At 40.4% G+C, this 26,993-nt stretch overlaps 1 protein-coding gene across 2 annotated transcripts in view; it reads left to right on the top strand.

The window, feature by feature from the left end:
• The window catches only part of IQGAP2 (IQ motif containing GTPase activating protein 2), a 287,935-nt gene that overhangs the window by 30,713 nt on the left and 230,229 nt on the right, over positions 1–26,993 (top strand). For both annotated transcript variants that reach the window (XM_082724767.1, XM_082724769.1), the window contains exon 2: positions 21,590–21,689. In XM_082724767.1, coding sequence (XP_082580893.1) covers positions 21,590–21,689 — 100 coding nt within the window. The remainder of the gene's footprint in view (positions 1–21,589; positions 21,690–26,993) is intronic.

Here is a 26,993-nt window from a genome sequence, read left to right as displayed (position 1 = left end):
GCAAAAGCTTTTGATCTTGATGAAATCCCAATAGTTCATTTTTGCCCTTGCTTCCCTTGCCTTTGGTGTTGTTCCTAGGAAGATGTTGCTACGGCTGAGGTCGAAGAGGTTGCTGCCTGTGTTCTCCTCAAGGATTTTGATGGACTCCTTTCTCACATTGAGGTCCTTCATCCATTTTGAGTCTATTTTTGTGTGTGGTGTAAGGAAATGGTCCAATTTCATTTTTCTGCATGTGGCTGTCCAATTTTCCCAGCACCATTTATTGAAGAGGCTGTCTTTTTTCCATTGGACATTCTTTCCTGCTTTGTCGAAGATTAGTTGACTGTAGAGTTGAGGGTCTATTTCTGGGCTCTCTATTCTGTTCCATTGATCTATGTGTCTGTTTTTGTGCCAGTACCATGCTGTCTTGATGATGACAGCTTTGTAATAGAGCTTGAAGTCCGGAATTGTGATGCCACCAACGTTGGCTTTCTTTTTCAATATCCCTTTGGCTATTTGAGGTCTTTTCTGGTTCCATATAAATTTTAGAATTATTTGTTCCATTTCTTTGAAAAAGATGGATGGTACTTTGATAGGAATTGCATTAAATGTGTAGATTGCTTTAGATAGCATAGACATTTTCACAATATTTATTCTTCCAATCCAGGAGCATGGAACATTTTTCCATTTCTTTGTGTCTTCCTCAATTTCTTTAATGAGTACTTTATAGTTTTCTGAGTATAGATTCTGTGCCTCTTTGGTTAGGTTTATTCCTAGGTATCTTATGGTTTTGGGTGCAATTGTAAATGGGATTGACTCCTTAATTTCTCTTTCTTCTGTCTTGCTGTTGGTGTAGAGAAATGCAACTGATTTCTGTGCATTGATTTTATATCCTGACACTTTACTGAATTCCTGTATAAGTTCTAGCAGTTTTGGAGTGGAGTCTTTTGGGTTTTCCACATATAGTATCATATCATCTGCGAAGAGTGATAATCTGACTTCTTCTTTGCCGATTTGGATGCCTTTAATTTCCTTTTGTTGTCTGATTGCTGAGGCTAGGACCTCTAGTACTATGTTGAATAGCAGTGGTGATAATGGACATCCCTGCCGTGTTCCTGCCCTTAGCAGAAAAGCTTTCAGTTTATCTCCATTGAGAATGATATTTGCGGTGGGTTTTTCATAGATGGCTTTGATGATATTGAGGTATGTGCCCTCTATCCCTACAATTTGAAGAGCTTTGATCAGGAAGGGATGCTGTACTTTGTCAAATGCTTTTTCAGCATTTATTGAGAGTATCATATGGTTCTTGTTTTTTCTTTTATTGATGTGTTGTATCACATTGACTGATTTGCGGATGTTGAACCAACCTTGCAGCCCTGGAATAAATTTCACTTGGTCGTGGTGAATAATCCTTTTAATGTACTGTTGAATCCTATTGGCTAGTATTTTGTTGAGCATTTTCGAATCTGTGTTCATCAAGGATATTGGTCTATAGCTCTCTTTTTTGATGGGATCCTTGTCTGGTTTTGGGATCAAGGTGATGCTGGCCTCATAAAATGAGTTTGGAAGTTTTCCTTCCATTTCTATTTTTTGGAACAGTTTCAGGAGAATAGGAATTAGTTCTTTTTTAAATGTTTGGTAGAATTCCCCTGGGAAGCCATCTGGCCCTGGACTTTTGTTTGTTTGGAGATTTTTAATGACTGTTTCAATCTCCTTACTGGTTATGGGTCTGTTCAGGCTTTCTACTTCTTCCTGGTTCAGTTGTGGTAGTTTATATATTTCTAGGAATGCATCCATTTCTTCCAGATTGTCAAATTTGTTGGCGTAGAGTTGCTCATAGTATGTTCTTATAATAGTTTGTATTTCTTTGGTGTTAGTTGTGATCTCTCCTCTTTCATTCATGATTTTATTTATTTGGGTCCTTTCTCTTTTCTTTTTGATAAGTCAGGCCAGGGGTTTATCAATTTTATTAATTCTTTCAAAGAACCAGCTCCTAGTTTCGTTGATTTGCTCTATTGTCTTTTGGTTTCTATTTCATTCATTTCTGCTCTGATCTTTATGATTTCTCTTCTCCTGCTTGGCATAGGGTTTCTTTCTTGTTCTTTCTCCAGCTCCTTTAGGTGTACGGTTAGGTTGTGTACCTGAGACCTTTCTTGTTTCTTGAGAAAGGCTTGTACCGCTTTATATTTTCCTCTCAGGACTGCCTTTGTTGTGTCCCACAGATTTTGAACCATTGTATTTTCATTATCATTTGTTTCCATGATTTTTTTTCAATTCTTCTTTAATTTCCTGGTTGACCCATTCATTCTTTAGAAGGATGCTGTTTAGTCTCCATGTATTTGGGTTCTTTCCAAACTTCCTTTTGTGGTTGAGTTCTAGCTTTAGAGCATTGTGGTCTGAAAATATGCAGGGAATGATCCCAATCTTTTGATACCGATTGAGGCCTGATTTAGGACCGAGGATGTGATCTATTCTGGAGAATGTTCCATGTGCACTAGAGAAGAATGTGTATTCTGTTGCTTTGGGATGAAATGTTCTGAATATATCTGTGATGTCCATCTGGTCCAGTGTGTCGTTGAAGGCCTTTATTTCCTTGCTGATCTTTTGCTTGGATGATCTGTCCATTTCAGTGAGGGGAGTGTTAAAGTCCCCTACTATTCTTGTATTATTGTTGATGTGTTTCTTTGATTTTGTTATTAATTGGTTTATATAGCTGGCTGCTCCCACGTTGGGGGCATAGATATTTAAAATTGTTAAATCTTCTTGTTGGACAGACCCTTTGAGTATGATATAGTGTCCTTCCTCATCTCTTATTATAGTCTTTGGCTTAAAATCTAATTGATCTGATATAAGGATTGCCACTCCTGCTTTCTTCTGATGTCCATTAGCATGGTAAATTCTTTTCCACCCCCTCACTTTAAATCTGGAGGTGTCTTCGGGCTTAAAATGAGTTTCTTGGAGGCAACATATAGATGGGTTTTGTTTTTTTATCCATTCTGATACCCTGTGTCTTTTGACAGGGGCATTTAGCCCATTCATATTCAGGGTAACTATTGAGAGATATGAATTTAGTGCCATTGTATTGCCTGTAAGGTGACTGTTACTGTATATGGTCTCTTCCTTTCTGATCTACCACTTGTAGGCTCTCTCTTTCCTTAGAGGACCCCTTTCAATATTTCCTGTAGAGCTGGTTTGGTGTTTGCAAATTCTTTCAGTTTTTGTTTGTCCTGGAAGCTTTTAATCTCTCCTTCTATTTTCAATGATAGCCTAGCCGGATATAGTATTCTTGGCTGCATGTTTTTCTCATTTAGTGCTCTGAAAATATCATGCCAGCTCTTTCTGGCCTGCCAGGTCTCTGTGGATAAGTCAGCTGCCAATCTAATATTTTTACCATTGTATGTTACAGACTTCTTTTCCCGGGCTGCTTTCAGGATTTTCTTTTTGTCACTGAGACTTGTAAATTTTACTATTAGGTGACGGGGTGTGGGCCTATTCTTATTGATTTTGAGGGGCGTTCTCTGAACCTCCTGAGTTTTGATGCTCGTTCCCTTTGCCATATTGGGGAAATTCTCCCCAATAATTCTCTCCAGTATACCTTCTGCTCCCCTCTCTCTTTCTTCTTCTTCTGGAATCCCAATTATTCTAATGTTGTTTCGTCTTATGGTGTCACTTATCTCTCGAATTCTCCCCTCGTGGGCCAGTAGCTGTTTGTCCCTCTTTTGCTCAGCTTCTTTATTCTCTGTCATTTGGTTTTCTATATCACTAATTCTTTCTTCTGCCTCATTTATCCTAGCAGTGAGAGCCTCCATTTTTTATTGCACCTCATTAATAGCTTTTTTGATTTCAACTTGGTTAGATTTTAGTTCTTTTATTTCTCCAGAAAGGGCTTTTATATCTCTCGAGAGGGTTTCTCTAATATCTTCCATGCCTTTTTCGAGCCCGGCTAGAACCTTGAGAATTGTCATTCTGAACTCTAGATCTGACATATTACCAATGTCTGTATTGATTAGGTCCCTAGCCTTCGGTACTGCCTCTTGTTCTTTTTTTGTGTTGAATTTTTCCGTCTTGTCATTTTGTCCAGATAAGAGTATATGAAGGAGCAAGTAAAATACTAAAAGGGTGGCAACAACCCCAGGAAAATATGCTTTAACCAAATTAGAAGAGATCCCAAATCGTGAGGGGGTAGAAAGGGGATAAAAAGAGGTTCAAAAAGGAAGAAAGAAAAAAAGAAAAGAAAAGAATTAAAAAAAAAGAAAACAAACAAGAAAAATATAAAAAAGAGAAAATATATGTATTGGATAATAGTTAAAAAAACGTTAAAAAAGAAAAAGGTAAAAGTTAAAAAAAAAAATTTACCAGAAGGCGAGAAAAAAAAAAACACAAAAAAATGAAAAAGAAAAAAATCAAATTAACTGCAAGACTAAAAAAAATCACAGGGAAAAAGCCATGAATTCCATGCTTTGCTTTCTCCTCCTCTGGAATTCTGCTGCTCTCCTTGGTATTGAAACCGCACTCCTTGGTAGGTGAACTTGGTCTCGGCTGGATTTCTTGTTGATCTTCTGGGGGAGGGGCCTGTTGTAGTGATTCTCAAGTGTCTTTGCCTCAGGTGGAATTGCACCACCCTTAAAAGGGTTTGCTTTCAGGAGCTTTTGTTCCCTGAGCGCTTTCCGTAGAGTTCCGGAGGACGGGAATACAAATGGCGGCCTCCTGGTCTCCGGCCTGGAGGAGCCGAGAGCCCAGGGCCCCACTCCTCAGTGCGCCCTCAGAGAACAGCGCCCAGTTACTCCCGTCTGCCTGACCTCAGGCCGCGCTCCGAGCTCACCGAGCCTGCGACCGGTTCAAGGTAACACCGAGCTGTGAGCTTACTGTCGGCTCTGTCTCTGTAGCCGGCTTTCCCGTTCCAATACCCGCAAGCTCTGCGACACTCAGACACCCCCGATCCTTCTGTGACCCTGCGGGACCTGAGGCCACGCTGACCCCGCGTGGGCTTCACCCCAGTATAGCCTCTGGAGCGATGTCCCTCAGCGGAACAAACTTTTAAAAGTCCTGATTTTGTGCGCCGTTGCAGCGGCGGAGCCGGCCCCTCCCCCCGGGGTCTATCTTCCCGTCGCTTTGGATTCACTTCTCCGCCGGTCGTACCTTTCAGAAAGTGGTTGTTTTTCTGTTTCCAGAATTGCTGTTCTTCTCTTCGATCTGCCGATGGATTTTCAGGTGTTTGCAATATTTAGATAAGCTATCTAGCTGATCTCCCGCTAGCTGAAGCAGTCTCAGCCTGCTACTTCTCCGCCATCTTGACTCTGCACTTAAGTTCTTGATGCAACTACTTTGTCGTCTTGTCCTTTCATACCTAAGAGGGGTGATGGCGCTTCATTGTGGCTACTCCTGGGTATCTCACATCCTTGCTAGTTTCCTTTACCTTGTTCATGGTCCATGGCTCATGGTTCATACCTTTGTAAATGGTTGCTTTCATTAAACCCTTTGTTTTTACCCTGTTTGAGTGCCATTTCTTTCCTGCCTATAACCTGAAAAATTAGTACCCCAAATGAAGAAGCTGAGGCTTAGGAATCTGTGAATTGCCACCTCCTGACGCCGCACAGGAGAATAATGAGGCACAAACAAGTCAGCTGTAAGAGAATGGGACAGGGGGCGACAGAAGAAAAGACTGCCGCCCCGAACAACTCCTCAGTGTCCTATTTATTAGAAAGTGAGTAACAACCAACAAGGAAGCCGGAGTAGGTTACACATTGACCATGAGTCTCGTAGATACATAAGAAGAAAGGCAGAACATGTCTGGTCACATAGTACATGATCTACAGTGAGCGAGCCCAAATGAAAGGATTGTCTGACTAACGGCTGATTCTATCTGGGGAAGGGGAGATAACGGAAAACTGAAGCAGGCAGCGTTCTGCCCTGAGCGAACCGGGCATCCCCAGCTGCTCAGCTTCAAGGACGTATATTGTCCTCTCCCCCAGAAGCCTGTTGCCAGTACATGTTTTTCTTAAAGCTATATTTAAGCTTGCTTGGTAACTAGTATAATTTCTCATAAGTTATATTTTAAGCACTATGTTCTGAGGGACGGTTACAGTGAATCTCAGAACTGGGGTTAGAATCCAGTCTGTTTTGTGCCAAAGCCTGATTGGTAAACTCAGTGTTTCACTATTCGCCTGCAGTGACTGAGAGATTCTCATTGTCATCTTGAAATGCAAGAGAAACCTGAGGGAAGTTTGTCACCTGTTGGGGGATGTGACCATTGTCTGGAGGCTAAACACCAGGCTAGCTCTTACACATTTGAATAAGCAACCTACCTCAACTTCTGTAGTTGAGAGTTTTTTGTAACTTTCTTTTGGAATTGTCATGAAGATCATTTTATCATTTAGGAAGGGGAAAAAATTTAAAGTAATGTTCAGTTTGCCATTTAATTTTCTAGGCTTGGCTTGGGTTGCCTACTGGGTGTTTGCAAACATCTGATCCCATCTTTAAGGACCAAGTTTCAGTACATTTAAAAGAAATGCATCATGGAGTTGAAGGGCACGCCAAAAGAGACCTCTAAAAATGTGCTCAGTAATGGCAGCTAAGTTGGAATGAACATAGAATTTCTTGGGCAGCTATCTCGAAAGATAAAATATTTATTTCTGTGTGTGATCTCTTGACTCATAAATACCAGAATTTAATCATATTACCTGAGTCTCCTCTCACTGCATCCTGACTCTGTATTCATTTACTTGACCTGCAGAGGAATTCAAACAGCTAGGAAGACAGTGCTTGAGGGCATGCCAGTCATTAGTGCCGTATAAGAAGAGTGCTATTTGAGGCAACATAGCCTTGTGGGTAGGAGCTGGGCTGTTGAGCCAGACTGTGCTGGTGCATGTCTGACCTCCACAAATGTTCGCTGGGTGTCCTGGGGCTCTGTGCCTTGGTTTCCTTATTTAGTAAGTGGATTAATGGTAGCTACCTTATGGTTTTTGTGAGGATTAAATTAATTATGTAAAGGGTTTAGGAGAATGTCTAGCACAACTATGAATGCTAAATGGTGGTTAGCATGTTGGGGTTTTGTTTATCTCTGATCATCCTCACCATCTTTAGTCTTGACTCCATGCATTCTTCTGCCCTTTGTGTAAGTCACATTCCTTCATAGACCTTGTCCTTCAGTCATGAGTGACCTTCCTCCTGGAAGGGCACAGAAATTAACTCCCTATACTGCCGACTTTTAGATTGTGTCTAAATCATGGAATAGGAGAAAAAGAATCAAAGGAGAAAGAAGAGATGATGAGCCTGGTGGGAATGTGAGCATGCTGGGAAGAAAAGTCATAGCTCTAACAATGCTGTTGTTTGGCTTTTTTTCCTTTGTTTTTACAAAGCTAGTACTTAAGATTCAGGCACACACACGTAGGGTGGACTCTACTGCATCTGTTGTTAACAAGCCAGTTACCTTTTGCTATTCAGTCAGTACCTTTTGTGCCTCTGTGTTTTCAGCTTTCAAAGTGCGGTTAATATCTGTTACTTCCCGCCCTTCTGGTTAACTTGGTAGACTTGTTAAGGACAAGCATCCTTCTTGCATCCGACATGTGGGAGCTATCAAAATTAAAGGAATTCTGCTTTAAGAAAACTAGCATGAGAAACCTCCTGTGCCATAAATCAAGACCACACTCAAAGCCTGACTGTTGAGTAGGAGTTGGAGCAGGATGGCACATAGAGAATGAAGTTTGGGCCTGGGAGGAGTGGGGAGATGGCACCCAGCTCTCCCTGTATTAACTCTGGGAATCAGAAAGAGCTATTATACCCACAAAATGGGGAGTTGAAAAACTGCCCACTGGCTAGGAAATTGCCATAGGAAAAGAGAGGAATGGGCCCAAAACTGGGACCCAAAGCTGCATCACTCGTAGTTGTAGTAGAATTCCCACCTGTGTGATCTGAGTCTTTCCATCTCAGACATGAACACAAGGTTGTCTAAAACCAGTGGGGAAGGTTAAGGGAGCTCTCAAAAGGGATTGGGTTATAGGGCCCTCATTGATACTCTATGTACTCTACCTCTCAAATTTCCTGTAGGGAATGTTATAATTCTCTTCTTCCCACCCTTCCAATTAAAATAAAAATGTATGGTATGATTTATTACAAGAGTACTTTCTTAACTTCCAATAGCCTGATCTTATTTCCTTAAATGAAAAGAGTATTGGAGTAAAATTAGGTTATAACATTTATAGTCTTGGTCCTAATACAGGCCTATGGATTGACTTATTCCCCTGAATAGCTCCAGTAATGCATAAGTAAGTTGTGTGCATGCTGTGTGTGTGGAATGGGGAGGGGAAGGAATGTGAGTCCTTCCTCACTTGGAATAAACTGAATGTATTTTTAGAGCCATGGGACAAATCTGAGAGCACACCTAGCCACTTGTGTTACCTTCACTTGGGCTTCAGTGGTTAAACATTGGGTGTGTATGAAGTATCTCCTCATTTACTGAGTTACTACTCAGTCAGAACTTCTCTCCCTTCTCCCCCCCCCCCAAGTTTATAATCATCTAACAATAGGATATAGGAATAAAGACCAAATTCATTCTGCATCAACCTAAAGAGACATATTGAAAGCTTAAATAAACCATGTCCTGGTTGAAATTTTTTTCTGGAAGAGGTTTTACAATGGGAGTGCCACAGTTGATAGTGAGAAAATAGAATCAAGTTAATAATCTCCAGAGTTTTAAATCCTCGTTATAGAACCTCATTTCAATATAATAGTTATCTGGGTGTGCCTGGGTGACTCAGTTGGTTAGGCATCAGCCTTCAGCGCAGGTCATGATCCCAGGGTCCTGGAATTAAGTCCCTCATCAGTTTCCCTGCTTGGCAGCAAGTCTGCTTCTCCCTCTCTCTTTACTGCCCTGCCCCCACCTCTGTGCCCCCCCCCCCCCATAAACAAATAAAATCTTAAAAAGATGTATAATAGCTATCTGACCATAAAGTGTATGGAAGTAGAGGTTATGGTAGAAGTGTAAACCTTAAAGCTAAATATTGTCCCTTTGCATATACAGAGACAGAGCTGTGTATGGAAGAGAATGGGTTCTGCTTTCTACTTGGAAGGATAATGATAATTCGTAACAGATATGCTTGTATGGAGAACGTGTTTAGAACCAAAGAGCTTTCGGGTTATGTGCTGGAGTGTGTACAGAGTGAGCTTGCTTAGTTTTATCTACCAAATGGGAGTGAAGCTACCTTTCAAGAGTTTTGAATAACTTGAATGAAGAACAGACTTAGAGCATCCAACACCAAACTGTCCCATCTCTGAAAAAAGATGTATAAAGTCAGATGGAATGAACTATCCCACTTACGGGATATGTGGGTCAAGTGCCTCAAATCAGATGCTTCCCAAGAACAACGACAAGTCCCTACTGGTTCTGCATCTTGGCTGCCTGCACATGCGCAGCCAAGGGTGAACTGAGCGGAGTCGGTGCCTGAGACCTATACACCGTGAAACCCGGGGCCGGCAGTGCGCAGGCGCGTGCAGCCCGCACAGTACGCGAGACGCGCTCGCTGCTTGCCATGCCGGCGTTCCTGAGTTTGGAGGTGGGGTTTCCTCTTTTAAATACTGTACCACAGATGAGCTGGGGACTAAAATGCACAATGGATGACTTCTGAAAGTGAGACAAGAATTAGGCAACTTGGGCATATGGGCCTTGAAGCTATGCCCTGGGCACTTTTCTTCAAGCCCCATCTTTTCCATGTGTTCACTCTTTGCGTTGAGGGCAGTTTTTTTTAATGACACAAGTCACGAATACACGGTTTGGGGAACTTAGGGAGTGTGCGGAGGTCAAGAGAGGGCTGAGAAGGGCAGGTATGTATCTCCTGAAGGTAAGGGGCTAGTCAGTCTGGGCTGCTGCTGGACTGCTTCCCACGTGTCAGCTGTGGACTTGGACCATTGATTCAGCAGTTCCAAGTCTCTGTTTCCACATCTGTAAAATGTCACAGGATTACTGCAGGCTCCAAGCAGCAATACTAGTGCCAGGAGAAACTGCCATGCAAACACTCGGGGGGCAGTGGAAGGAAGAATGTCAAGGATCCAAAGCCTCACCAGCTGCTCCCACCAGCCCTTCTACTGAATCCTCTCCTCCCTCAATCCTGTAGCCTGGATTCTCCACGGTCTCAATCACAGACACCTTTATTTTCTTCCTGGACCTCTTCTTTCTGCCCTTCATCATCTTCTAGGTATCTCTTACTCTTTCCAGCATGATCACAACAGGGAGGGGAAGCTGGGTTAGGGGAGAGCTTGGAGCTTCCCAAGACTGTGGCAGAGGAATCCACCTCAGAGGGCAGAAACACACCTAGTGCTGCCTGGGGCTCTCTGACTAGGGGAGGCATCAGGCTGGCAGTGGATAGCGGACTTGGAGAGGGAATGGGAAGCACGGATTTTGAAGAGCAGATCTAAGACTGTTGGCTTAATTTCCATCCCTACCTCCCATGGATGCAATGCTGAACACGTTCCAAGGGAAAGCAAATCCTTATTGACCGAATGCTGGTGAACTGGCAAAATAAGGAACTTGGCTTGAGTATTTTATAGTAATTACAGTAATTTTCGTCACTGCTTTAACAACCGAGGCCCAGTGAACTCTCTGATTCCCTTGCAATTACGTGTGTTATTAGATGTGCCCGGTTAGCTTTGTTGAAAGAGCTTTTATCAATAGAGTGAAACTCTGCCCTGCTCTTGGAGTATGAGCTATCGTATGGTCTTCTCGTTGTCATCAAACAACTGTACGCCTTTGAACTACACTGCCTAGGAGCCAGCTGTAAAGCATCCTGGGTAGTGGCCTTGTTCATCTCAAGAAATGCAGAGACCTTTGTGAGATTGGGGAAGGGCAGAGTGGAGACTCTGAAGGCGAAGGAATGGGGCAGGAGACCAAGCACAAGATTGAGTCTTGAGGTGCGAGTGCACGTCACCCATTCTTCATTGACTTCTCTATCTGTGTTTCCCCACCGAATTCACTCTCCTCTCTTTCAAACCTGATGTCAAACACTTGTAGTCTGGAAAACTGACCCTGAGTAATCCCATTATTGAATAATCTTTGTTCTTCCCTTTGGCTTTTCTGTTCTCTGTCCTGTAATTAATTTGTCCTTTTTCCAAAGGAGCTTTCCAGCATGTCTCCAGCATTAAGTATGCGTTCTGTCAGATCGTAAACTCCGAGGGGCACAGAGTCCTTTCTCCCACCCCATTCCATCCTTTCCCTCTACCCCTGCCATACACTGGAACTGTTTAGCCATTAGTTAGAGACTTTGCCACATACCCAAAGAAACACATTCTGTTGTATTTATTGGATTTAATTATAAGGCATTTGGAAGGCATTTTAGGACTCTGCATCTCCATTAATTCTCTGTCAGCATTTTGTACCTCGTGGACCAATAGTAAGTCTCCATCTTCACTTGGCTTCATTGTCATGGACACGTGTGCTGCACAAATGCTAGTGAGATTCTCATGTCTGGAGTAGAAACAGTGACTTAATTCTGCAGTCGTATTCAAATCCTCTAAAGAGCTGGTGGCTGACACACGCTTTGGCTGTCTTCTCTGATGTGCAGTAAACATGTGGTGTAGTTTATGTACAGTACCGTGGTCCAGTCCCTAGCCAAGGCAGAACTGCTGGAGGGAGATCAGTTATTAATTTAAGTCTGAAGCAGAAAAGCATGAATTCTATTTAACGTGGTTGCTGCTTTGGCTGTTGTATAAAGCTTTTCAGTTTTGGACTAAAGAAGCATAAGATCTTGAAAACCTTGGTGTCATTCATTGTGCTCATAGAATATCCACGTTTCTGAACTTGGGACCTTGTACTGCATGTTAGAACAAAAAGCACACAGCAAGCCAAAACCAAAATATTTTCAGCTTTGTTGCCCAAGTGGGGTAAATTCTTTCCCACAAGAGGGCCGTTCCCAGGGTATTTTATACCCTCCTCAAGAAGTTTACAAAATCAGGGTTTGTATACATTCTCTGCAGCCGGCAGACTTGATGTTAGCTTCACCCACTCTTGCCAACTCAACTCCCTTCCCACATGAGCCATTCCACTTCCTCCTACTGCTTCCCGTGCTGTTGACATAAAGGAATAAAAATATGTTTGCTCTAAGAGAATAGGGTACCTCCAAAAGTTTGATGAAAACTAAGCACGAGCCAAGAGTTGGTTTTAAATACAAACCAGGTCTGTCATCTAGCTCTGGCACCTGGAGCAGATAATTTAAACCATTTTAGTTTTAGACAAGGGGAAGTAATTTATACTTGTCCACTTATGTGTTAGGGCTGTTGCAGTTTTAGGTGATAATTTTCATGGCAATACTTTATGAATGTATAGATATGCATAAGAAAGACAACCAAAGAGCCCCACTTCCTTGGTTTAAGTCCTGCTGTTTGATACTGGCACCATATGTAGTGTGACATGATTTCTCACAAGTCTGGTCTCCCACAAACCCTCAAGGTGTGAAATGATGGTGATTTGCATGTCCTCAAAAACGGAAACTTCTTGATAATGATAACTAGCCTAAATTGCATTAGCCCAACAATCCAGTTGAAAAGTATTCTTTATCCATGACTGTATTGTCAAAATATCTCCATTTGCATGGTATGATCCATTTCAGAGCTGAGTTTTTGGCATAGTTAAAAAATTGACTGTCCTGAATCATGTGTTAATTCACAATCACTAACAAACAGCATATGCTTGCATTAATAGTGCCCTTCTGTTCTACATCATAGCCCTCTAATTGAGTCTGTTATATTAAACTTGTCTTCTAAATATACATTGAGATTGAAAGGCAGCTACTTAGTATATTGCTAGAACAGTGGGATGCTTCCACTTTTTTTCTCTTTAATTAAACAAACTTGCCTTTATGTAAAGTGGTGTATCAGGGGACTTTCTGGTGCTGAGCCATTTCCACCTCCACCATATGAAGTCACAAAATGAGTTGGCTTCTGCTTGTTGGCTTCCTTTTTCTTCCCCCGTACCATGCTCTACTTCATCCTGTTCATTCTGTTGCCAAATTCTGCCCTTGCAAATCATCGCTACATTTTTCTTTCCTCTCCCTGGTTCAGACTTTCAAGGTCTCATATCACACAGGCATGTTGGAACCTTCTCTTCATTCTTCTGATGAGGTCCCCTTCCATTCATTCCATTTTGCTTTGGTCTTAATCCTACCTGTTCTCTCCAGTCGGGTTGTCTCACCCAAGCATTTAGGCACGTAAGGCCTTCAGACAGAATATCTTGGCTTTGGTTGTCTTCCTCTCTGCTGTCTTTGAACTTCTGTGATCTTTTTTCCTTATTAAGCTGATTAATGATTGTTGTGCATTTGCAATGGCTGATCCTTCTCTAGAAGTTCAAGTGGAGCAATTAGTGCGTGGAAGGCATGCTTCACAATGGCACGCCTTTTTTTTTTTTTCTTTTTTTTGAAGATATTATTGATTTATTAGAGAGAAAGAGAGAGAACACATGCAAGCATGAGTGGGGTGAAGGGCGGAAGGAGAAGAAGGCTCTGCTGAGCAAGGAACCGGATGCAAGACTCAATCCCAGGATCCTAGCATTATGACCTGAGCCGAAGGCAGACGCTTAACCAACTGAGCCACCGAGGCATCCCATGATGGAACTGATTTTAAGGCTTATTCCTTATTATTCCTTATTCTCTTATTTTTTCTATAACTGAACATTAAAACACATTTAATCATTTATTATTAAAGTAATACACATCAATGATATAGAGTATCTGGAAAATGTGTATGATTCAAAAACATTAAAAAACCCCAGAGCACTCCTTTTAAAAACAAGTGCTTTAACATTTGCTATTTCCTTTAGGCGTTTCCCCCTAAATTTCAGTGCATGTAATAACATAACCTTATATAATTATTAAGAATATGTACTCATTACATACACCTGTTGAGTATGAGTATACATGTGTGAAATTCAAATTTTGCTTTTTTCAATTTATATAATTTCAAATATATTCAATTTATAAGTTATATGGAGATATGCACTAAAACCGCCAAGTGAGGGGAAAATTGAGTATAATCAATTATCCTTGAAAAACTAGCAGATTATCTGTTGTCTTTATTATGCATATCTATGTTTTATATTTTATAACTTGCTTATTTAATAATTTATTATATTGTAGTTTAACTATAAAGTAATTTTAAATACGTGATTTTTATAATTTTTTATTTTTTATAAACATATATTTTTATCCCCAGGGGTACAGGTCTGTGAATCACCAGGTTTACACACTTCACAGCACTCACCAAAGCACATACCCTCCCCAATGTCCATAATCCCACCCTCTTCTCCCAAACCCCCTCCCCCCAGTAACCCTCAGTTAAGTGGGTAGGAGAAGAATAAATACGTGATTTTTAAAAAAAGTATTCATACAACAGCTTCTTGGAGTGGGTAGCATTATTCCCATTCTATAGATGATAAAACTGAGTGTTTAGTTAACTACTCTTTAACTAAATATGGCTATTACAGGCACATTTAACCCCAAAGCCACTTCCCTTGACACTCAGCCACACCTTTTCATCAGATCTTTGTCAGTGCAGTCAGAAATTCGCCTTTTGGGGAAAAAGAGGAGTAAAGAATAAAGGAGGGCCCTGAGAGAAAAAAAGTGTTTAATTTTCTCAAATGTGTTCTCAGTATTTACAGATCATATGACTTTGCTTATAATGTGATGTATCACGTGAGTAGCATCATTGACATTTTTGTTCTTAGTTTGCCCTTGTTACTGCCCCTACGTTCCTGGTAAGTGTAACTTGGCAGCATTAATATTGATATTTTTTCCTTTGCTGGACTACATTTGAGATGGCAGCATTTCTGAGAAATAAGCCTCTCATTTTACTTCTATACTTTCTCAAAATAACATCAATTTATAAGGTTTACAGTAGGAAAAACAAAGTCCCTAACCCTAACCCTAACCCTGTTTACTTGTTAGTAACACCCTCAGAAGAGCTTAATCACCGCTGGGCCAGTCATCAAACACACGCAGGGATGCAGTGACATTGCCGTGTAGTAGAAAGATCAGAACTTGGAATCGAGTTGTTTGGCATCCCAGTTCTGCCATTTACTAGTCTTTATGATCCTTGGATTACCTAAACCTGAACTACCTAATCTCCCTGAGTTTATTTCCCACTAGAGAAGTAAAGATTAAAATTCTTATCTTAAAGGAGGGATGCAGGGACTAAGATATAACATATGTAAAATACCTGGCACATAGTAAGTGCTCATTAAAATGTTAATCTCTTCCATATGTTACGTTTCATATATGCATTACAAAGAACTTATATTGATTAGAGAAATAAGACCAATGCCTTTGGATGACTGGGTGGCTCAGTTGGTTAAGCATCTGCCTTTGGCTCAGGTCATGATCCCAGCGTCCTGGGGATCAAGTCCCAAGTCAGGCTTCCTGCTCTGCAGGGAATCGGCTTTTCCCTCTGCCTCTCCCCCACTCATTCTATCAATCTCTTTCTCTCTCACAAAAATTTGATAAAATCTTTTTTAAAAAAGACCTATGCCCATGAAACATGCAGGAAAAACAAACTACTCAAAATCAAGAGGTTGTTTTGTTTTCTTCAACTATTTGTGATTGGTTATTTTCTCCTAATAGTTGAAGAAAAATTGGACCAAGACTTGGTATTCTATTGTCTTCTAAAGCTCAAACAGCTTTGTAGAAATTTTTGATACTCTTTTTTGTTGGGGGATAGTTTTTCAGAGGATAGGGACAGAGTGTTAGCAGTGACTTGCTACTCCCTGAGAACAGCCCAGAGAACTGTCATTATGTAACCTGCTAAATCTGTAAAACAATGGTAAAATATCATAATTCCTATGGAGTATTAAAGTTATAGGAAGGGGCGCCTGGTTGGCTCAGTCGGTTAAGCGTTGGACTCTTGGTTTCAGCTGGGGTCATAAACTTGGGATCCTGGGATTCAAGCCCCATGTAGGGCTCTGCTCTCAGCATGGAACTTGGGGTTGGGAACTTGCTTGGGGTTCTCTCTGTGTCCCTCTGCCCCTCCTCCTGCTCACACATGCTTTGTCTCTGCCTCTGTCTCTCTCTCAAAATAGATTTAAAAAAATAAAATCTTTTTATGAATGCATAAAGAAGATGTGTGTGTGTGCGCGCGCGCACACACACACACACACACACACACACACGATGGAATATTATGCAGCCATCAAAAGTGAAATCTTGCCATTTGCAATGACGTGGATGGAACCATAGGGTTTTAGGCTAAGCAAAATAAGTCAATCAGAAACACAATTTTCGTATGATCTCACTGAGATGCAGAATTTGAGAAATAAGACAGAGGATCATACGGGAAGGGAGGGAAAAATGAAAAAGATGAAACCAGAGAGGGAGACAAATTATAAGAGACTCTTAATCTCAGGAAACAAATGAGGGTTGCTGGAGGGGAGTGGGAGGGATGGGATGGCTGGGTGATGGACATTGGGGAGGGTATGTGCTATGGTGAGTGCTGTGAATTGTGTAAGCCTGATGATTCACAGACCTGTACCCCTGAAACAAATAATATATTATAGGTTAATTTTTAAAAATAAATTAAAAAAATAAAATATATATATTTTTAAAGTTAGAGTAAATAATCTGTGTCCTTATCTGTAGAGAATGGGAGAATAAGTTTAGGACTGGTTCTACATAATTTGGAACATTTTGCACTGACCATCTTTTTTTTTTTTTTTTTAAAGATTTTATTTATTTATCAGAGAGAGAGAGGGGGAGAGAGCGAGCACAGGCAGACAGAATGGCAGGCAGAGGCAGAGGGAGAAGCAGGCTCCCTGCTGAGCAAGGAGCCCGATGTGGGACTCGATCCTAGGATGCTGGGATCATGACCTGAGCTGAAGGCAGCTGCTTAACCAACTGAGCCACTCAGGCGTCCCTGCACTGACCATCTTAAGAATAAAAAGTTGATACTCAAGTAGAGATGACTTGAATTCCTTTCTCTTCTTTTAAAAATAGTAGAAGCTCATCCAGACGAAAGGTTTTACAATTCCTCCTGTTATTTTAACTGTTGGAACTAAAATTTTTAAATTGGTCTTGGAAACTTGACAGTCCTTTCTTCCTTACCGAGATCTGTGTAAGGATGATGGAGTGTGTAGGAGCAGACAGTGAACAAATGGAACTTTACTTGTGCCTACGTGGAAAGAAAATAAGTCTTCTTGCTTCTCAAGTATTTTTCTGAAATAATAATTAAGAAATCCCAAATCTAGCAATTATTGTCTTTAGTTCTTCCCCTAATTGGAACAAAGTCCTAAATTCTTCCCATCCAGTCTGCAGGGTGGACCTTAATAATCTCTATGGCCTGCTTTGAATTTCTAGACTATAAAAAAAAAAAGTGTAGACATTCTTCATATTTGCACAGTGGGCCAAAGTTAATTTTACTCTTTGCGGAGATATAGCAACCTCAGTTTTGCCTCTTTTTCAAAAGACGATTCAGATAAGGGAAGTTGGATTGTGTTAAGATCAGGTGGCTGGGGAATGCTTCAGGAAGCTGGTGTGAAGCCAGAATATATCATGGGTCAAGTTTACTGACTGTTTTGCCTTAGTGGAAATTTTGAACTTAGATTCTCTCATCTTTATATCCCACCCCTGTCCCTTGCCTGTTTTAGGCTCTTGGAATCAGTTCTCTTCCTTTGAGTTCCTTCTTTGGTGTATACATCTCTGGTAGCCATTCTTTAAGTCCCGAGAATGGGGAGATAGCCACTTGGCTATGCTCTTCAGGCTAAAAGCTGATCTCAAATGTTACAAGCTGTTTCAATACACATTCGAATTGAACGACATATTCAGGACTGAAGATTTTCAGGGCTCCTTAAAGTTTGAGTCACCCAGAATAATTATGTGTGTGTAAAATGCTAAACGCTAGTATACTTCTGTGAATTGATGAAATTTCTATGAATTAATGACTTTCTATGAATATGATACCATATTTTTAACCTGCTTTTCCTTAAAGGGACATGTTTTAAGTCCTACCATATCATCAAACAGATTCCGGGTTCTGGTGTTTGTGATTCTTTTTTTTTTTTTTTTTAGATTTTATTTATTTATTTAACAGAGAGAGAGAAAGAGATCACAAGTAGGCAGAGAGGCAGGCAGAGAGAGAGGAGGAAGCAGGCTCCCTGCTGAGCAGAGAGCCCAATGTGGGGCTCGATCCTAGGCCCCTGAGATCATGACCTGAGCCAAAGGCAGGGCCTTAACCCACTGAGCCACCCAGGTGCCCCAGTGATCTTGATTCTTGCTGACCCTTCCTCCACTGGAGGGAGTATATCCCCACCTATCTAAACATCCTGCAATTATGTCACACTTTCGGTTGTTTAATTATAGTGATATTTTAGATCCTTTATATGAACCATTCCTCATAAGAGATCATTTGTTTGTCATATAGTCTTACGGAACACATAGCCTGTGTAGGGTAGTGAGCTGGACACGTTGAGGACAAAAATTTGCCTTCTAGGAGTTGACTATTAAAAGAAACCATATAGGAGGTGCTAGGAGAGAGCACATTTTGAGTGGGAGCAAACAGGGAAGACTTAGGGAAGGAAGTGACTGAGTTGAGCTGTAAGGATAGGCAGAATTTTATCAGCTGTGGCCAATATGTTGGAACTGCCATTGAAAGCTTTGTGGGTGTGTGTATGTGTTAATTGAAACATTAAGTCAAATCTTCTCTTTGGACAGGGTGATGTCACTGTTTGAGAGTTCCCCAGTACCTCTCCTTGGACTGGTGGATTCTTCAGTGGCTTGTGCAGGGAGTTAAGGGTCGAGGCCTAGGAACGAAGTACTGTTGAGGTTTCTGCTTCCTCCTGGGTGGGTTGATTGAGGTAGAAGGAAGTAGCAGCCAAAAAGGAAGGTGGCAGGGAAAGTGGCTCCTTTAGAATGTGACTCCTGCCTTCCTACTTTAAAGTTGAGAAGCGTAGGATGATTGCATGGACTCATACTAGGAGTTTTATATTGTTTTCAAACTTTAATGTGTGAAGTTGCTGTAAAATGAAAGTATCTTGCCAGAAATAGGAGACCATATTTAGACTGAAATCAAACCAAGAAACTGGAAATCATGACGTGTCCTGGGGATGAAGTGTTAGGAACAGTGGAGAAGGAGGAATAGGTGAGGGTATGTGGGCATGCCAGTTACCTTGTAGAGACCTCAGGATAAGAAAAGGCATAATTTGCAAAATACAGGGACGATGGGGAGCTCACTTCATGAAGGTAATTTTCCAGCACATGGTTGTTGTTCTCTGTGTGCAGGGAACTGTGATCAATGTGAGGGGGGCATGGAGATGAATCAAGAGTCCCTTCCTGTACAGAAGAACCCCATGTTATAGCAGGAGATGTGACTGACCTTCTGTGATGAATGATGTAGTAAAGAGGTGAACCAAAGTGCTGAGGAAAGTAGACGGATCCTCACTTGGAGATCCACAGTATTTTTCTTGAGAAGATGTCACACACAGAAGGTGGGAGAAGGGCTTTCCAGGCAGAGTCAGAGTGGAGTACAGAAGCGCTAGAACCTAAAAAGTCCTGGTGTGATGCTGGAACGTTGCGCTTTCTGGAAGAAGTGGCTGGAATGTAGTTCTTCTTGTCGGGCAGGGACAGGAAGGTCTGCTAGAGCTCTGTTCCAGAGGAAATGGGGATCCATCGCAGGTCTTGGGAGGGAGAGGAATACGTGTAGGACTTGTGTTCGGAAGATGCTCTGATGGTGGAGAGGAGAATGGGTGAAGGAGGGGTGGCTACCAGGCTCTTTGAGGGTGGTCGCAAGACTCCAGGGGAGAGACAGTGAAGACCTGGGATCTTGAGGTGGAGGAACAGAGGAGGGTGGTTCCAGAGCTGGTACTTGTCCGAAGCTTGAGGGCTCTCCTCTAAAGTTCAGATCGGATTGAGTTTATTGAGAAAAAGAAGATGCTTTTGAGAAACACAAATCTTTGTTGACCCTTCTTGATACCATTGGTCTGGGATGTTTTCAAGGAGTGGAGCCACACTGGGAAGCTGAGAGAGGTAGGAAGGGAACGTAGGAAAAGGATGGTGAGATGTGCAGAGACTCCTGCTTCTTTGGCCCAGGTTTGTTATATCCAAAACTGTCCTGGTATTCTTCCACATCTCCCTTCTCCCTTCTACTAGTTCCTTTTCTTCCTCATCTATAAGAAGAGGTATTTCCCTAAGTTCTTTCATACTGGTTTTGTTTGTTTTTTTCCATTCTACCCACACGTTTCTAGCCCTTATGTTTCTACTTTTCACTTGGGCAAATGACTTCAAACATGTTTACTCTGTGAGGTGGGACAAAACTACCTGCCTCATAGTGTCATGGGACTCACATGAGACAGTTCCTAAGAAACACAGCCTGAGGGCCTGAAACAAAGTAAGCACTTGATAAATAAGCATCTAACATTTTCTTATATGCTTGTGGAATTCTGCCATATTTTATACTGATGTCAATTTAAACCCTTCTCTTTTGAGCTTTCAAGGGTTCTGATATTATTTTTAGGTCTTAAGCGTTCAGCATTGTACTTGCTCTAGTAAGAGTTCAAAACTTGATCTGCATTCCTTTTGTCTGCCATGATGATACTTTGGACTTCTCATTGGTAGGGCATGGGATTAGATTTTTAAAGGATGGACGGCTGAACTTAACTCTTCTGCTTAGAACCAGGGGTCTCGTTTATGAAATGGCTGATTGGAGCTGGTGGCAGGGGAAGAAAAGAACATACGGGCTTTCCTGCCCCGCGTGACCCATTTCACTGCTACACACTTACCTTGGTGTTCATTAGATGAGTATTGGAACAAACTGGAAACCAAATTGATTTTCTAGCTATCAGAATTAAAAGGCAGGATTGGAGAAGGAAAAGAAGTTCCTTTTTATGGGAAAGGAATGTTGTCATGAAAATGGACAGCTAGGAGTTGGTTGTTGTGATAGTTGAGTGCTGTTGAGAATCTGGACAGAGGACATGCACTCGGGAAATGGGGAGGCCATGTTCTCTACAGAAAAGCAAAGCTGAATTGTGGAAGCTTATAAACTAGGTTTATGTTGGAATAAACTGTGTGGGCTTGGAAACTGCGTACTTGATGTCTCCTTTGATTTGATCTTTTGGATACCTGTTGACCAGGAGGATTAGCCTCACAAAGGCCAAGAAGCATGTGAAAGAGGAATCTCAGAGATGTTGGCATTTATAAAACAGAGTTTGCTTTGCATGAGAAGCTTTAAATCCCTCCAGGAATGGGAAAACACACGCCCTTGTAGATTATTTGTTAAACATCAGAATTTTCAGGAAGGTCCAACCTGAGCCACTGGGCCAATTCTACAAGCTTGTTAAGGAAAGTTGTTGCAAGTGGACCATCCTCTAATTGATTTGAGGCTGTCTTAATTCTATGACATCATGTCTATGAACTATGATGGCTTTTCTCATTCTATGGAGTAATTTTAACCCATACTGCACTTTATTTTATTGCTAGCAAAGAAATACTGTAATAATCCTAAGGCAGATCTTTTTGTGCCTGATGTTTCAATACCCCTGTCTTTCAGTGTCCATTGTTGAATTGGTGAGTTTTTTTTTTCTAGTTGTTGTCTTAGGTGTTTATTTGATGTTCACTGCCCTTACAAGTAACGTGATGCTCTCCTCTATTTTTAGCTATCGTGGACGATGAAAGGCTCTCCGCAGAAGAGATGGATGAGAGGAGGCGGCAGAACATTGCTTATGAATATCTGTGCCACCTAGAGGAAGCCAAAAGGTAAGATCCCCGCACAGTCTCTTTGTGCACCCTCTCTTAGATGCTCTTTGGGATCCTGTACTTTTAGTAACTCCTTTGCTGTCACGATGGTAGCAGTGTAGTGGGAGAAGGACCATCTGTCTTTTTGTAAATGGTCAGGCAAATTGAGAGAATGTTGCTGCCACAACCAGGGTCAAGGCAGCAGGGAAGCAACTAGTATTTCTTCCTCAGATTCTCCCAGGAAATCTCTGGCCAAAGTGCAGATTTTTTCAAATTCCTCAGGTCACTGGTGTGGATATGGGGGGGAGTGAAGACTTAAATCACCTTCCTTTTTTTAAGTTTTTAATTTTAATTCCAATATTGTTAACATACAGTGTTAGTTTTAGGTGTGCAGTGTAGCAATTCAGCAATTGTATACATTACTCAGTGCTCGTCACACTCAGTGTACTTTAATCCTTTCCCCCCTGCAGAGCTTCCTCAGATATTTTTCTCACTCCCACCCCAATAATTATAAATGCCCTATAGGGCAGTATTGTTTTGGACTGAAGTCCATCAGTCACTAGGCTAAAGTGTAGGTTTATGACTGCAATCTCCATTTTAACCCATGGGTGTGTGACCACTTAGGATACATTGTCTCTAAAATCATATTAACTCTTGATGACCTTTTAGATTATAAGTAAATATTGATTTCTCTGAGGAGAAAGTGAAGATAAAATAATTTGGACTTAGGCCTATGTGTCAGAGGATTCAGAAGAACTTTGTCCTATGATGGGTGAATGCTGACTGCTATAACACCCATATGCCATGATTTACGTTTTCATTGAGTACTTTGTGCTGTGATCAAACAACAGTATGGTTCCATGGGCAGATAATATGTTCCAGCTTAAGCGTATAGAAAATATTTGGGTCATGGTCATTGGTATTATCTCTAATCACTAATAAATAGCTATCTACAGAGCTAGAAGACTGAGGGTTTTTTTTTTATTATTATTATGTTCAGCTAGCCAACATATAGCAGTACATCATTAGTTTTTGATGTAGTGTTCAACGATTCATTAGTTGCAAAGAATGAGGTTTTAAATCACTGTTGTGTAGAAGAACATTCAGTGACACATGAGCTAATTTGGCCTCAAAATTGCTTGAAAGGGGATTTCTCCCTGTTGTTTAATATTTTAACAGTCTCTTGTAGAGCTAAGCTCTGAAGACTGCTCTTAAAGGTTATTAAATATGTCTGTGAAGTTGACAGGTTGCAGGTCACTGAAGACTCAATATCAGTCAGATTATGAAAAATAGGCTTTTAGTCAAGTTGTTGGTAACAAAGTTAGATAAGGAGAGTGATACCTAAACATTCAAAATATACATTCTTTCAGAGAAAAAGTTGAGGGAGAGTTACTTGGACTTTTCATCTTAAACACACTTTGTGTTCTAACTTTTTGCCTCTTGTTTTTTCTAAGTGAGAAGCAGTGTCACACAGAGGAGATGTGTGACTGGGAGTCAGGGGACTGGATTTCCTGCTCCCACAATTACCACTCTGGAGCTCTGTGACCTTGGGCAGGTCATCTAATCTGTGGGAACTTCAATTTGATCTCCTCTCTAATGAGATGATAAAGATGTTAATGCAGTAAGGAGTTTTCATTGTGTCATAAAATAAAATGTTTAAATTAAAAAATACATTAATATCACCTGCCCTATAACCTGGGGCTTCCCCCCACCCAAAAATCAACTAAAATGAAAAAGGCCTAAGTGTTCTATAAACTAGAGTACCAGTCAGGTATATGGCGATAAGCATAGTTTTCTCCTGAATGTGTCAAAGGTATCAACACAGCTTGAAGTCTTGTCATATTGTTTAAGGTTTTCAAAATTTTGTAGTTGAATTTTATTTTAGAAAAGTCAGCATAGGGGCGCCTGGGTGGCTCAGTGAGTTAAGCCTCTGCCTTTGGCTCAGGTCATGATCTTGGGGTCTTGGGATCGCACCCCGCATCGGGCTCTCTGCTTGGCAGGGAACCTGCTTCTCTCTTTCTGTCTGCTTCTGATCTCTGTCTGTCAAATAAATAAATAAATAAATAAATAAATAAATAAAATCTTAAAAAAAAAAAAAAGCATAATAATTAGTCCAGGTTCTTTGAAGAAAGTTTAAGAATAGTTCCATTGAAAGAAAAGACTAGAAAATATACAACTTATCCTCTCAGATGGTTTTATAAATTCTTTTTTATGAGAAGAGATCAGATGCAATATGTATTTATGAATCTTCATAAGATCTGAACATGTTTTTGTGACTTCCGGGGAACCTGATTCTTGGTCACAGAGACTATAAAAATTTATGCGGTCATTAATATACATATATATTAGTATGTGAACTATGATTTCAAAAAGCATAGTGTGTAGAATTCTGGTGGTCCTGAATTCAAGAAATAAATGAAGGGATGAATTAGTCTCTGTTCAAAAAATTGAGAGGGTGTGGCACATGATTATTTTACAGTGCTCATGCCTTTGGAATCTGTCATAGTGGGTTTATTATAGTGCGTGCATATGCATGTGTTAGTGTGCATTGTTAGTGTGGTTGGCTTCTGCTTTTAATACAGTTGAACCAACTTTGGTGTATTTTATTCTATTTATTTATTTATTTATTTATTTTCAGCATAACAGAATTCATTGTTTTTGTACCACACCCAGTGCTCCATGCAATACGTACCCTCCATAATACCCACCATCTGGCTCCCCCAACCTCCCACTTCCCAACTTTGGTGTATTTTAACTAAAAATGTGTAGGTTCTGCGTTTGTGCCTCTCTTTTTCCGTTCTAGAGGTGAGAGCTGGAAGGATATATTTGTATGTCCTGTAACTCAGAATTTGTAAAAACCCAAATTGTTACAGTCCATTATATATCTAACTTTGCTTTTATTAATTACAAAATTCTGTGATAATTATTAGACCATTTAAAAGTTACTCAGAGAAAATACTAGTACTAATGTGAAAAGGATGATGGGTTACTATGAACAAGCCAACAAATATGTATAAAATAACCTAGATGAAATGGACAAATTTCTAGAAAGACATAAACTATCAAAACTGACTCTAGGGGTGCCTGGGTGGCTCAGAGTGTTAAGCCTCTGCTTTTGGTTCAGGTCATGGTCTCAGGGTCCTGGAACTGAGCCCCGCATCAGGCTCTTTGCTCAGCGCGGAGCCCGCTTCCCTCTCTCTCTCTACCTGCCTCTAGGCCTACTTGTGATCTCTCTCACTGTGTCAAATAAATAAAATACAAAAATAAAACAAAAAAACCCCAAAAAACAAAACCAAATCTGACTCTAAAAGAAACAGAAAATATGATTAGACTTAAGCAAAAAGATTAAATTAAATCAAGAAATTGCCCATTTTTCCAAAAAATATTAGAGGAGGGAACACTTCCCAACTCATTCTACTAAGACTAGTATTGTTTTGATACCAGACAAAGGTACTTCAAGATGATGATAGACCAGTATCCCTTATGAATACAAATACAAAAATCCTCAACGAAATAGTAGCAAACCAAGTCCAGTAACATATATAAAACATTACATGCCACTAAGTGGGTTTTATCCTATAAATACAAGTTTAGTTTAACTCAAAAATCAATCATGACAATTCAGTGAAGAAAAAACAGTCTTTTCAACAAATAACCCTGACACAACTGGTAATACTCAAGCATAAAAATGAATTTGGATCCCTATCTCATGCATAATCTAATCTAAATTTGAGAACTGCAACTATTAAACTTCTAAAAGTAAACAGAAACAAATCTTTGGGATCTTGGGTTAAGCAATGGTTTCTGCGACTTGGTGCCAAAAGCACAAGCAAAACAGAAAATAGATATATTAGTATCAAAAAATTAAGGTTTATGATTCAAAGGATAGCATAAAAAAAAAAAAGTAAAGAGTTAACCCATGAAGTGGGAGAAGATATTTGCAAATCATATAACTCAACATAAAAAGTAAAAATATAATTTTGAAGTGGGAAAAAGTTCTGAACAGACTTTTCACCAAGTAAGATACAAATGTGCAATTAGAATGGGGCAGGGTTCTTAACATCAGCTATTAGGGAAATGTGAAGTGAAACCACAATGAGGTACTACTTTATGCTAAATCACAACCAAGGGAGATTTATCCCAAGGTATGCAAGGCTGGTTGAGCATTTGAAAATCAGTGTATTCTATCACATTGATAGACTAAGTAAGAAAAATTACTTGATGTCAATATATCAGTGCAGAAAAGGCATATGACAAAATCCAAAACTTAATCACGATAAAAATTCTTAGTTAACAAGGAATAGAGGGGAACACACTCAGTTTGGGAAAGCCTGAATGAAAAACATTGTGCTTAAAGCTAACATCCATACTTAATGTTGAGAAACTCAAAGTTTTCCCATTAAGATCACACAAAAGGCAAAGATGTTCTGTCTCACCACTCCTTTTCAACATTGTACTGGAAGTTCTAGCTAATGAAATAAAAAAAGAAAGCCTATACAGATTGGAAAGGAAGATACAAATGATATTTTTTCACAGATGACATGATTGATGATGTAAAAAACTTGAAAAAAAACTTTAAAAAACTGTAACTAATAAGCAATCACAGCAAACCAAATAGTAAGCCCACCACATTGGGCACCTTGCTCAAAGGGGAGCCTGCTTCTCCCTCTCCTCCCTGCTTGTGCTCTCTCTCCCTATTTCTGTCGCTATCTCTGTCTCTCAAATAATTAAAACCTTAAAAAAAAAAAGAATGAAATTCTGATACATACTTCAATGCAGATGGACAGTGAAAATATACTGAGTGAAAAAAGCCAGGCCCAAAAGACCACTTACTGTATAATTCTGTGTATATGATGTATCCAGAAAAGGCAGATCCATGAGACAGATGGTAGATCACTGTTTGCCTAGGCCTGGGGGGGATAGAGATTGGGGAGTGACTGGTAATTGGTATGAAGTTTGTTACTGCAAGGACAAAAATGTTATCAAATTGATTGTGGTGATGGTTGCATAATTCTAAAAACCACCCAATTGTATACTTTAAAGGGGTCAAGGGTTGGTGTAAACACTATATCTTGTTAAAACTCTTACTAAAGTTCCTTTGACCACACTAGCTTGGAGAATTTCTTAGTAAAGCTGTTAAATTACAAGAAATGGCATTTAGCCGACAAAACAGGCATTGAAGGTATGACTAAGATACATGGATTGTCTAAAAAGTGTTCATGTTATAGTTTTTTGAGCATCCACCTTGAATAAACAGGCACAATAGGGTCACTTTGGGGAATGGAGATAAAGCAACTAATAATGTGCTCAAGAAAGCTTACTATT

This window comes from Mustela nivalis (assembly GCF_964662115.1).
Source record: "Mustela nivalis genome assembly, chromosome: 3".
In the NCBI taxonomy this organism is placed as follows: Eukaryota; Metazoa; Chordata; class Mammalia; order Carnivora; family Mustelidae; genus Mustela; species Mustela nivalis.
Note: the sequence above shows the minus strand (reverse complement) of the source record. Positions and strands in the feature narration are given on the sequence as shown.